At 36.3% G+C, this 13,733-nt stretch overlaps 2 protein-coding genes, 1 non-coding gene and 1 pseudogene across 3 annotated transcripts in view; all 4 read left to right on the forward strand.

Moving 5' to 3' along the window:
• The window catches only part of LOC110591229 (protocadherin beta-4-like), a 5,756-nt gene extending 1,632 nt beyond the window's left edge, over positions 1-4,124 (forward strand). The window contains exon 2 of the mRNA XM_021702107.1: positions 3,995-4,124. Within this exon, the coding sequence (XP_021557782.1) occupies positions 3,995-4,124 (130 nt within the window). The remainder of the gene's footprint in view (positions 1-3,994) is intronic.
• Positions 4,125-4,231: 107 nt separating this feature from the next.
• On the forward strand, positions 4,232-10,333 carry LOC110591230 (annotated as a pseudogene).
• Positions 9,060-9,190, forward strand: LOC123325417. Its single transcript, XR_006540421.1, has one exon. It is a non-coding gene; the product is annotated as a small nucleolar RNA SNORA63 (small nucleolar RNA).
• Positions 10,334-12,501: 2,168 nt separating the features above from the next.
• The window catches only part of LOC110591231 (protocadherin beta-5-like), a gene marked incomplete at its 3' end in the record, with an annotated part of 15,179 nt that continues 13,947 nt past the window's right edge, over positions 12,502-13,733 (forward strand). Inside the window, exon 1 of the mRNA XM_021702108.1 lies at positions 12,502-13,718. Coding sequence (XP_021557783.1) covers positions 12,502-13,718 — 1,217 coding nt within the window. The remainder of the gene's footprint in view (positions 13,719-13,733) is intronic.

A 13,733-nucleotide genomic window follows, 5' to 3' on the forward strand; every position in this document is an offset into this window, starting at 1 on the left:
CCACCTGGTGGACGTCAGCGGCGCGGGGACCCTGTCGCACAGCTACCTGTATGACGTGTCTCTGACGGGAGTCCCTAGGACTGGTGAGTTCAAATTCCTCCAGGCGGTATTTCCCAGCCTCTTGATGGAGGACACTGAGAGAGAAATTCAAGAAAACCCCAACTGCAGGAATAGCTTTGTATTCAGTTGAAGAGTGTATTTGGTCAAGTCAGCCTCTCCTTAATTTTGGCAAACCCAACTCCCATTGCAATGCCTTTCTTTTAAGAAATTTTGTTGTCTAAATATGTATATCTCTATTCCAAATTTATGCATGTCCCTGATTGGGCTAAATTTTCCCCCTTTTATTAATATTCATTGGACTTAGCATTTTCAGTTACACTGGTTATGGAGTATGTATATTCTCTATATTTGACCTTCTCTTGGTGATTAATCTTTCCATAACCATAAATTGCTCAAGTACTTTAAGAAATTTTTATTTAAATCAACTCTTTACTGTCTTAAAGCTTTTGTGTAATTGTGCATTTCTATATATTTGTGGTGTTTGTCTCTACCATTAGCTTTATCTTTAGAGTATTTGAAATTCTTTTAGCTACCTAGGACTTTTTGACTATCCTCCAGGCTATGCCCCTGAAAAGCCATGAGCGTATAACTTAACCTACTTGTTTCTCTGAAATTGTACATAAACATGCATTTTGATTAAAATATTAAGACACTAAAATTGTGACTTCCTATTGTGAACGCCATAGTTGCTAGAATTTAAAAAATGTATTTGACTGCTACTTACCTAGCATACTGTATGTGTTCCATAAATATGAATATTAAATTTAAAAAATTATTCTCATTTATAAGTAATAATGAAAATCTTCTATAATTTGGCACGCTCACTAACCAAAACTAAGTCACTGCTTAGTAAAATCCTTTAAAACAATTTCAGAACCTTAAATAAACCTTAAATCCTTTTGAAGGATTCAAGATATGAAGGACATCATATCTTCCTTGTCCTTCCTTTTGCCCTATAAATAGAAGTTCAAGTGTAATTTAATGTGTATGTTTCTTTTGGTTTTCTTGCAGCTTCTCCCCACCTTTCAAAAGAGTCAGAGAATTTCTTCTGAGTTTCGGTTATTCTATTCAGGCCTATTCAAGGTTATTGGGTGATAGGAGATTTTCGCTTTAAATTACTTTGCAGACATGAACATCCTTTATCAACAAGATGTTTAATTTTTGATGTCCAAGTTATCTTCTGTTCAATGTAGCTTTGAGGTATTTTATGTAAATTTACTTTATCAATTATGCTAAATTTCATTTATAAGAAATGAGCATTATTTTGTCATTTTGGACAATAGAATAGAAATAGGAATTAAATCTGAAGTATAATTGTTTTATGTTGTGTTCAATAAGCAAAGTAAGCTGATCATGTCGTTTCCAACTAAATTTATATCGATATAAGTGTAAAACCTCTTAATTGAACTTTTGGCACAATGTGAGCAATTGAAGAGCTTGCTTTATAATCTAAATATTTATTTTTAAATCTCAAGGGTCATCCTACTGGAATTTAATTATTTGTACTTATCCCTGAATTACTTTTTTTTGTGCTAAGGATATAATAATGACATAAATAAGGAAAATTACTGGTTAAGTTATTCTTGAAACATAACTTTTAGCCTTCGTCCAGTCTAAAAATTGAAATGAGAAAGTGATAAAAATGAGAACAAAATTAAACACTTAATATATACTATATATATATATACTTAAATAAACCTTAAATCCTTTCAAAGGATTCAAGATATGAAGGACATCATATCTTTCTTGTCCTTCCTTTTGCCCTATAAATAGAAGTTCAAGTGTAATTTAATGTATATGTTTCTTTTGGTTTTATGTATTTATAGACATAAATAGTACATATATATATAGACAAAAATATGGTAGTCAACTTTAATGATTACTCCATTTACTAGCTATTTAAATGAATAGCTTTTATATATGATGAGAAATCTTATTGAAGTTTTCACCAGTATATTTCAACATTATGAAAATCCAAGTCCCCCTCTTTTTGTTTATGTCAGAAAAGTCCAATTTGTATAATTGCCCAAATGAGACTGGCCAAATAAACACCCAAACCCACGTTTATGAATTTCTGTGTAAATTTGTGAATTACTTTGTATATTATTTTATTGATTACTGTGTGTATTCATAAAGCACAGATCATTCCTTATACCAGACTTTGGTGTAGAATGGATCAATATTTTGAAATTCAATAATTAGAATTTAATAGTAAGTGTGATCCACAAAACTTCCACAAAATGCTTACTTTATGAAAAATCGGCCAGTTCTATTGTTGCAAAACAAAAATAAAGATGGAGGCCAAATATTTTGATAATAACGCTCATTTCAATCCTATGTTTTCTCACATGCTTCTTTTATAAGTACATCTTCCCAGTTTTAGTGAAAAATAATTGAAATACATCACTGTGTAAATTTAAGGTATACAGCATGATGCTTTGAATTACATATATTGTGAAATAACTTCCACACACAATAGGTTTAGCTAACATCCATCTTTTATATACATCTTTTACAATTCCTTTATTATTTTAGGTACAGCACATAGTGAGTTGAACATATGCTGTTTGGGGGGGCAGAACTTTTACTAAAGGCACTGTAAGGCCCACATCACTTCAAAACCCCCCTCCTCCTTTACTACTGAAAGTTGCAAAATACAGATTTTAAGCAGGCTGAGGTTAAAAGTTATGTAGTTGTTTGGTGGATGTCTGCTTCCAGGTAGAATGGATGGATTACCTAATAGCAGAAACAACCATAAAAACTTGTTAAAATTCAGAAATTATATGTTTGAAGCAACAGACAGCAGATGATATAATAAGAACTCAAAGGGATGGGGTGCCTGGGTGGCTCAGTCGTTAAGCGTCTGCCTTTAGCTGGGGTCATGATCCCAGGGTCCTGGGATCGAGCCCTGTATCGGGTTCCCTGCTCCGCAGGAGGCCTGCTTCTCCCTCTCCCACTCCCCCTGCTTGTGTTCCCTCCCTCGCTGTGTCTCTCTGTCAAATAAATAAATAAAATCTTTAAAAAAAAAAAAAGAACTCAAACAGCTAAGATTTCTTGGAGTTATGAACTGACTTTTACAGTCAGTTTGCCCTGCGGAACTTTGCTAAGTCTTAGAACAGACAAAAGGCTCCTGCTGCAGGCTAGAGCAACTTCAGTAGTCTTTGGCAGACTGGAAGATTCAAGCCCATGGCCAATTTTTCCCCTCAAGATACTTGTCAAACTCAGGGACATTCCAGGGAAGAAGACTAAAAGCCTAAGTAAAAAATCTCTGAACAGCAGAGTCAGTTTTGATAGTCTTGATACATAAAGATTAGGGTTTAGAACCTGTCATGGGAAGGGACTGTGGAAAATAAACTAAGTTCTCAACTGATCATTCTGGAGTGTTAGGTGCTTATCAGGACTGCAAAGCACCTTGACTAAGCACAGTGCCTGTTTGGATTAATGAAATTTGATGAGACATGTCTCTATCAAGTTAACAGAGGAAAAGGTGAATTCTTTTTGGAAGAAAATAATATCATCTGGATCCTGGAGACTTTTTACATAAATATTCCATATTCAGTAAAAAACTACTAGTCACACATACAAAAAAAAAAAAACACACAACTGGTTAACATGAATAAAACCTAGAGAAGAAAAAAACAGACAATACAAATGACCTAAAGAAGAAGCAAATACTAAAATTTACTGACGGTGATGTTAAAATAAGTGTGACTAATAGGTTACAAATAAAGAATAGAGAAAATAAATAAAAGAGAATTTCACCAGAGAATTGAAATTTTAAATGGAAATTCATTATAGAACTGAAAAAAATAAAATCTGGAATTAAAAACGATTTAGGTAGTTTATGACTTAGTAGACATAAAGGAATACAGGATTAGTGAATGCAAGACAAACCAATATAAAACATCCAAATAGAAGCATAGGAGAAAATAATGAAAAATACAGAAAAGAACATTAGTGATATGTGGGATATAATGAAAAACTCTAACATACATATGATTGTAATCCTAAAAGGAGAGGAGATACTAGGAATAGACAATAAGCAATGTTTGAAGAGAGAATGACCAAAAATTTTCCAAAATTTGTGAAAATCCTCACCACTCAAGATGCTTGGGGAAACCAAATCAAGAGAAATAAAATACAAAGTACACCTAGACATATAATAGGAAAGATGCTGAAGACCAGAGTCAAAGAGAAAACATTAAAAGCAAGTACCAAGAAATGACACATTACTCTTAAAGGAGCAACAATAAAATGGAGAGCTGACTTTTCCACATAAATCATGAAACCAAAGGGCAAAGAAATGATGCCTTTAAGGTCATGGGGGAAAAAACAGACTAGCACTCTTATATTACCAGAAAATATATATTTCAAAAATACAGTTTTCAAACAAAAACCAAGAGAATTAATCTCAGTCACATCTGCACTAAAAGAAATACTTTTAGTGGAATTCATTGGGCAGAGGGAAAACAGTCCTAAAGGAATCAGACTTGCAGGAAGAAATGAAGAGCAACAGGAAGGGTAAATATAAATTAATATTGACTATAGAAGGCAAAAATAGTAGTTTCTTAAAGGATTTAAAATATATATAAAATTTAAATTCATGACAATAATAATGTAAAAGGAAGATGGTATAGATACAGTTAATGAGTTCTAAGCATTATCATGGAAGTAGTAAAATTTAAAAAATTGTTATACTCTTGTAGATCAAAGATGCATGCTTTAATCTGTAGGATAATTACTACAAGATTAACTAAAACACTAATTGAAGGAAAATGAAAAATAACAAATATCTGAATAATCCAAAAAAGAATGAAACTTTAGGGACAAATAAAAAAGATGGTAAATATAAATGAAGAATTATCAAATATTACATTAATTGTGATTAGGTTAAATGATCCCATTAAACAACCAAAAATTTTCAGACTAGGTATAAGAAAAGTTCAACTATTGTATATGCTATCATGTAAATGTGTGTTTGTGTGAGATACAACAAAAAGGTTGAAAGTTAAAAAAAATAGGAAAAGATATAATACAGACACTAACCAAAATAAACCTAGTGTAGCTGTATTCATATAAGACAAAGGAGACTTTGGGGAAAGATGCATTACATGTATAGAGATAAAAGAGATGTTTCATAATGATAAAGAAGTAAATCCACCAGTATTATATCAGTTCTAAGCCTGAATATATGCTCATAAGATAATTACAAAATATATAAAGTTAAACTGAGAGAATAGAAATGAAAAATAGACAAATCCATGGTCATAGTAGACTTAATACAACTCTCTTGATTCCTGAGAGAATAAGAAGACATATACACACAAACACCAAGAATAGTAAAAATCTGAGCAACACAATAATCATATTGGAATAAACTGACATACACAGCACACTGGAGAATACATGATATTTAATGTGCATATGAAATATATAAAAATTATCCATATTCTGGTCAAAAACAAACCTCAAAAAATTTAAAAGAATTGAAATGACTCAGAGTATGCTTTTTGACATTGGAATTAAGACAGAATTAAAAATATAACTAGGGGGTACCTGAGTGGCTCAGTCAGTTAAGTGTCTGACTCTTGATCTCAGCTCAGGTTTTGATCTCACAGTTGTGAGTTCAAGCCCTATGTTGGGCTCCATGCTGGATGTGGAACCTGTTTAAAATGAAATGAAATGAGGGGCGCCTGGGTGGCCCAGTCGTTAAGCATCTGCCTTCGGCTCAGGTCATGATCCCAGGGTCCTGGGATCGAGCCTCGCATCAGGCTCCCTGCTCAGCCAGGAGCCGGCTTCTCCCTCTCCCACTCCCCCTGCTTGTGTTCCCTCTCTCGCTGTCTCTCTCTCCCTGTCAAAAAATAAAATAAAATCTTAAAAAAAAAAAGAAATGAAATGAAATTTAAAATAAAAATATAACAAGAAATCCCCAAGTGCTTCAAAACTAAATAATATAATCCATGAGTCAAAGAAGATGTAATAGCAGAAATTTCCATATATTTTGAACTGGGTAAAAATTAGGACTTGCTACATCAAAACGGGACCTAGAAGGAAATTTAAAACCTTTAAATGCACATGTTAGAAAAGAAAGATTAAAAATCACTAATCCAAGATTTACTCTGAAGAAGCCAGAAAAAGAAGAAATCAAATAAAGAAGGAAGAAAACAGATATAAACATAAATAGATGACAAATAAAACAAGAAATCAGGGCGCCTGGGTGGCTCAGTTGGTTGAGCAACTGCCTTCGGCTCAGGTCATGATCCTGGAGTCCCGGGATCGAGTCCCACATCGGGCTCCCTGCTCAGCGGGGGGTCTGCTTCTCCCTCTGACCCTCTTCCCTCTCATGCTCTCTGTCTCTCATTCTCTCTCTCTCAAATAAATAAATAAAATCTTTAAAAAAAAACAGGAAATCAATAAAACTGAAAGTTGGCTCTTTGTAATGATTGATACAATTAAAAATTCTTATGGGGGGGCGCCTGGGTGGCTCAGTTGGTTAAGCAACTGCCTTCAGCTCAGGTCATGATCCTGGAGTCCTGGGATCGAGTCCCACATCGGGCTCCCTGCTTGGCGGGGAGTCTGCTCCCTCTGACCCTCCCCCCTCTCATGCTCTCCCTCTCTCTTTCATTCTTTCTCAAATAAGTAAATAAAATCTTTTAAAAAAAAATTCTTATGGGGTATCTGGGTGGCTCAGTTGGTTAAGGGTCAGACTCTTTTTTTTAAAATTTTGTTATGTTATGTTAATCACCATACATTACATCATTAGTTTTTGATGTAGTGTTCTATGATTCATTGTTTGCGTATAACACCCAGTGCTCCATTCAATACATGACCTCTTTAATACCCATCACCAGGCTAACCCATCCCCTCACCCCCTCCCCTCTAGAACCCTCATTTTGTTTCTCAGAGTCCATAGTCTCTCGTGGTTCGTCTCCCCCTCCGATTCCCCCCCTTCATTTTTCCCTTCCTACTATCTTCTCTTTTTTTAAAAAAACATAAAATGTATTATTTGTTTCAGAGGTACAGGTCTGTGATTCATCAGTCTTACACAATTCACAGCGCTCACCATAGCACATACCCTCCCCAAAGTCTATCACCCAGCCACCCCATCCCTCCCACCCCTCACCACTCCAGCAACCCTTAGTTTGTTTCCTGAGATTAAGAATTCCTCATATCAGTGAGGTCATATGATACATGTCTTTCTCTGATTGACTTATTTTGCTTAGCATAATACCCTCTAGTTCCATCCACGTTGTTGCAAAAGGCAAGATTTTGGTATGGTGGCTGCATAATATTCCATTGTATATATATATATGTATATATATATATATATCACATCATCTTTATCCATTCATCTGTTGATGGACATCTTGGCTCTTACCATAGTTTGGCTATTGTGGACATTGCTGCTATAAACATTGGGGTGCACGTGCCCCTTTGGATTACTACATTTGTATCTTTGGGGTAAATAGCCAGTAGTGCAATTGCTGGGTCATACGGTAGCTCTATTTCCAACTTTTTGAGGAACCTCTATACTGTTTTCCAGAGTGGCTGCACCAGCTTGCATTCCCACCAACAGTGTAGGAGGGTTCCCCTTTCTCCACATCCTTGCCAACATCTGTCATTTCCTGACTTGTTAATTTTAGCTATTCTGACTGGTATCTCATTGAGGTTTTGATTTGGATTTCCCTGATGCCGAGCGATGTTGAGCATTTTCTCATGTGTCTGTTGGCCATTTGGATGTCTTCTTTGGAAAAATGTTCATGTCTTCTGCCCATTTCTTGATTGGATTATTTGTTCTTTGGGTGTTGAGTTTGCTAAGTTCTTTATAGGTTTCTGATACTAGAAGGGTCGGACTCTTGGTTTTGGCTCAGGTAATGATCTTGGGGTCGTTGTGCTCAGCTGCTAGTCTGCTTCAGATTCTTTCTCTCTATTTCTCCCTCTCTCTCTGCCCCTCCCCCCCCAAAATAAATAAATAAATAAATAAATAAAATCTTGGGGCGCCTGGGTGGCTCAGTCGTTAAGCGGCTGCCTTCGGCTCGGGTCGTGATCCCGGAGTCCTGGGATCGAGTCCCACATCGGGCTCCCTGCTCAGCGGGAAGCCTGCTTCTCCCTCTCCCACTCCCCCTGCTGTGTTCCTGCTCTCGCTGTCTCTGTCTCTGTCAAATAAATAAATAAAATCTTAAAAAAAAAAATCTAGGTTAAGACAAATCAAGAAGGAAAAAATCACCAACTACCAATATCAGGAATGAAAAAGGAACATCACTACCAATCCCATAGATATTAAAAAAATAAAAAGGGATATTATGAGTAACTTTATGCCAATAAATTTGACAATTTATGTAAAATGGAATACATCTTTGAAAAACAATATACTAAAATTGAAACAAGAAGAAATATAACATCTGATTAGGCATATCTATTAAGTAAATTAAACTTGTTATTAAAGAAACCTGGCCACTCCAATTATCACTAGGGAATTCTTCCACAATACTTATGGAAGAACTAATACCAGTTTTTGCAGCCTTTTTCAGAGAATAGAAAAATAGGAAATGTTTCTCAAATCATTTGGGTGCTAACATAACTTCAATGGGTTATGACATCCAAACCTGAATAAGACATTATAAGAGAGGAAAAGCAGAGGCCAATCTCATTTATAAATATAGATGGGAAAATTCTAAACAAAATATCAGGAAATAAAATTCAGAAATATATAAAAATGAAATAATAAATTATGAGAAAATGTGTTATTTTAAGGATGCAAATCCAATTTAATATTTGAAAATTAATATTAGTCACATGAACAGATGAAGAAAATAGGATTATCTCAATAAATACAGAAAAAATCATTTGATACAATTCAGCACACATTCATGGTAAAGTATTTAGCAAACTGAAAATAGAAGGGAACATTCAGACTGTATTTTAAAACCTACAGGAAAAATTATCTTTAATGGTAAATTATTGAAGTTTCCCTTAATTATCAAGAATGAGACAAGGAGATGCAGGATCTAGTTACAATGTAGCTATAAAGTGCTGCCTTGTCTTTGCCCCCTGCTCAAAATAAAGCTGTTACCTTTCTAGCCCTGTCCGCCATGGTGCTTAGCAGCCAGGGATGCATGGTCTCAGACATGTTTACCAAGTAAAACACTGACTTGAGGGGCGCCTGGGTGGCTCAGTCATTAAGTGTCTGCCTTCGGCTCAGGTCATGATCCCAGGGTCCTGGGATCGAGCCCCGCATCGGGCTCCCTGCTCAGCGGGGAGTCTACTTCTTCCTCTCCCACTCCCCCTGCTTGTGTTCCCTCTCTCGCTGTGTCTCTGTCTGTCAAATAAAAAAAAAAAATCTTAAAAAAAAAAAAAAAAAAAAGAATGAGACAAGGATGCCTGCCTTTACTATTTCACTTCAGTATTATACCATAGGTCCTAACCAGTGGAATAAGGCAAAGAAAAAATAAAAGGGACAATGATTGAAAGGGGAGAAATAAGAATGTCTTTTTTTTAAAAAAAATGACATGATTGTATATATAAAAAGTCATAAAGAATCTATTGATGATTATGATTAATAAATTAGGTTAGCTATTCCACTGGATATATGGTAGTATACAAATAGAAATTGTATTTCTGATAACAACAAAAATAATAAAATTTAAGATTTTGAGTATCATTTACAAAGTTTAAAAAATATCAAATATCTAGAAACAAATCTAACAACATGTGTAAGACTTACATACTGAAAAACTATAAAATATTGAAAAAAGTTAAAGTTCTAAAATAGAGGGATATATAATTTTCAATATTTGGAAGACTCAATGTTGGGAATATGTCAGTTCTCCCCAAGCACTCTATAGATGGAATAAAATCCTAAACAAAATTTCAGCAGACTTCTTTGTGAAAATCGACAAGCCAAATCTAAAGTTCATATAGAAATACAAAAGGACAATAAGAACCAAAACCATCTTGAAGAAAAAGAATAAAGTGGAGGACTTTCTGTGCTTACGCCCCTGGCGGTTGGCAGCTGGCGCGCTCTCAACGTGCAGAACGACGCCGGCGAGTTCGTGGAGCTGCATGTACCGCGGAAATGCTCCGCCAGCAACCGCATCATCGACGCCAAGGATCACACGTCCATCCAGATGAACGAGGCCGAGGTTGAGAAGATGACAGGCAGGTTCAATGGACAGTTTAAAACCTACACTGTGGGGCCATTCGCAGGACAGGTGAGCCAGATGACTCCATCCTCAAACTGGCCAACGCCAACATCGTTTCAGAGAACTTCTGAATGGAGAGGATCAGGGATGTGGGGTATTTGTAAAGTGGAGGACTTACCTATCAGATAATCAAGCCTATTAAAAAGATATAGTTATTAAGACAATATGGTATTCCAGGATAAACCAAGAGAAAAACGGAAAGAAGAGTCTTGAACAGACCAATGGTCACCTGATTTATAATAAATTGACACTTCAGAAACAAACTAAATGATAGGGAATGAATCTTCTTTTCAAAAGATAGTGCATTTGGATATTTTTATGAAAAAATAATGTAACCCTAACCTCATTCATATGAAAAAAAAATCAAATTCAAGAAGATCATTGCTCTAAATATGAAAAGTAAAGCAATTGATTTAAAAAAATATACAAGAATATTTTCATGATCTTGGGATATATGCAAAGATTTCCTAACCATAAATGAAAAGTATTGGGGCGCCTGGGTGGCTCAGTCGTTGGGCGTCTGCCTTCGGCTCAGGTCATGATTCCAGGGTCCTGGGATCAAGCCCCGCATCGGGCTCTCTGCTCGGCGGGAAGCCTGCTTCTCCCTCTGCCACTCCCCCTGCTTGTGTTCCCTCTCTCGCTGTGTCTCTCTCTTCAAATAAATAAATAAAATCTTAAAAAAATAAGAAAAGTATTGATAAATTAGACTAATGGTAAGATACTTTGTTCATCAAAGATAGCACAAGAGAGTGGAAATGCAAGCCATAAAGTGGGAGAAGATATTTGCAATACATACTTCTGAAAAAGTAATTATACTCAAGATATATAAGGAATTTCTAATAATTGATAAGGAAAAAGGCAAATGTCGTAAATAGAGACAAAAGACAAGTACTTCACAAGAATGTACCTTAATGGCCATTAATCATGTGAAAAAAGTGCTCAATTTAATCAGGGAGATGCTAATTAAAGTTACAATATGTTATCACTACACATTCATCAGAGTGGTTAAAATTAAAAGACAGTATCAAATGTTGACAAGGACATGGAGCAACTGGAACTGTCTTTTTTTGCTGGTTTCAGTAAAACCACATTTGTAAACTTTTTACAATATCTGTTAAGGCTAAATATATGTGTACATCTTTGCACACAGAGGTCTGACTCCTAGGAATATATTCAACGTAAATGCTCACATAGACACTAAAAGATATGTACAAGAATTTCGGTAGCAGCACTATCCAAAATATCACCAAACTGGAAAACCCCAATGTGCATCAACCGGAGAATAGATAAATAGTAGCACAGTCATACAATAGAATAATATAAAGCACTGAGAATAAAATAAATTAGGACAATATATAACAGATGAATTTTAAAAACATAATGTTGAGTAAAAGAAGCCAAACATAAAAGAGAAATACGACATAAGTCCATTTGTATAAAAGTTCAAAAAAGAAAAAAATCTATGATAATAGATGTCAGAAGCATGCTTACCTTTAGGGGAGAGGGTAATGACCAAACAAAAACAGAAGGGAGCTTCTAGGGTTTTGGTAACATTTTAGTTTTAGTTTAGTTTCTACTTATAGGACTGTGTTCACTTCCTGAAAAATGTATTGAGTTGTACACTTATCACTTGTACCCCTTCTGATATGTTATATTTCAAAATAAAAATAACTTTTGTAAAATTGCAAACTTTTGTAAACATTTGTTAACACTTATTTCTTGAATGTAATCAAATAAGAAACCCAACAAGAAGTTTCTTCTCAAAATGTATTTTATGAAGAACACTGATATATCATTTAGTTTGTTCTGAAAAGTATTACTGCACTGAAAGTTAACAAATGTTTCTTTAGAATTTCCAATACCTAAGAACTGGAGATACGATAGGGCGCTCTTCTGTGACTTAAAAGGACTTTGATAGTGTATACAAGTTGTAATTTGGAATGAAATGGCAAATACTATATGCCATAGTAAGTAAGGACGCCTGGTGGCGCTGCAGGCTAGAGTATGTATGAAAGACTATATGGATATCCCGGACGCCATTAAGCTGGAATCAGAACAATGAGCGCTTCCTAAAAGAAGGAAGCATTTTAGTAAGATCTAGCGGCAGTTATCTTCAGAGAGGACATCATTCTAGGGCGAGTCAGTCAGAAATATCTAAATCGAGGTTATTTAACCAAATCATCTGGGCTGATTGTATACAGATTGAAGAAACTGCACCTTCTTGAATTGGGTCTGAGCAATGGAGACTGCGCTAGCAAAAACACCACAGAAAAGGCAAGTTATCTTTCTTGCTATATTGTTGCTTTTGTGGGAGGCTGGCTCTGACGCAATTAGGTATTCCATGCCAGAAGAAACAGAAAGTGGCTCCTTTGTGGCCAACCTGGCAAAAGACCTGGGGCTTAGGGTGGGGGAGTTAGCTACTCGGGGCGCGCGAATCCATTACAAAGGAAACAAACAGGTCTTGCAGCTGGATGTAGAAACCGGGAATTTGCTGCTATATGGAAAACTAGACCGGGAGGTGCTGTGCGGGGCGACAGATCCCTGTATATTATATTTCCAGTTATTACTGGAAAACCCGGTGCAGTTTTTTCAGGCTGATCTGCAACTTACGGATATAAATGACCATTCCCCACAGTTCCTAGACAAGGAAATGCTCCTAAAAATCCCAGAGAATGTTCAGCCAGGGACCATATTTCCTTTGAAAATAGCTCAGGACTTGGACATAGGTATCAACACTGTGCAGAACTACACAATCAGCCCCAACTCCCATTTTCACGTTGTCACTCGTAATCGCGGAGATGGCAGAAAATACCCAGAGCTCATGCTGGACAAAGCGCTGGATCGGGAGGAGCAGTCTGAGCTCAGTTTAACCCTCACGGCGCTGGATGGTGGGACTCCGCCCAGGTCCGGGACCACTGCAGTCCACATTGAAGTCGTGGACATCAATGATAATGCTCCTCAGTTTTTACAGTCGCTCTATGAGGTACCGGTTCCCGAGAACAGCCCCCTAAACTCCTTAGTTGTTGTTGTCTCTGCCCAAGATTTAGATGCAGGAACAAATGGGAATGTAGTCTACACTCTATTCCAAGGCAATGAAGTTACTCAACCATTTGTAATAGATGAAATTACAGGAGAAATTCGTCTGAAAAAGGCATTGGATTTCGAGGCAACTCGATACTATAATGTGGAAATTGCAGGCACAGACGGCGGGGGCCTTTCAGGAAAATGCACTGTAGCTATAGAGGTTGTGGATGTGAATGACAACGCCCCTGAACTTACCATGTCGACGCTCACAAGCTCTACCCCAGAAAACTCACCAGAGACTGTAGTGGCTGTTTTCAGTGTTTCTGATCCAGACTCCGGGGACAACGGTAGGATGGTTTGCTCCATCCAGAAGGATCTCCCCTTTCTCCTGAAACCCACATTCAAGAACTTTTACACCCTAGTTACTGAGAGACCACTGGACAGAGA

This window comes from Neomonachus schauinslandi, chromosome 7 (assembly GCF_002201575.2).
Source record: "Neomonachus schauinslandi chromosome 7, ASM220157v2, whole genome shotgun sequence".
Lineage (NCBI taxonomy): Eukaryota > Metazoa > Chordata > Mammalia > Carnivora > Phocidae > Neomonachus > Neomonachus schauinslandi.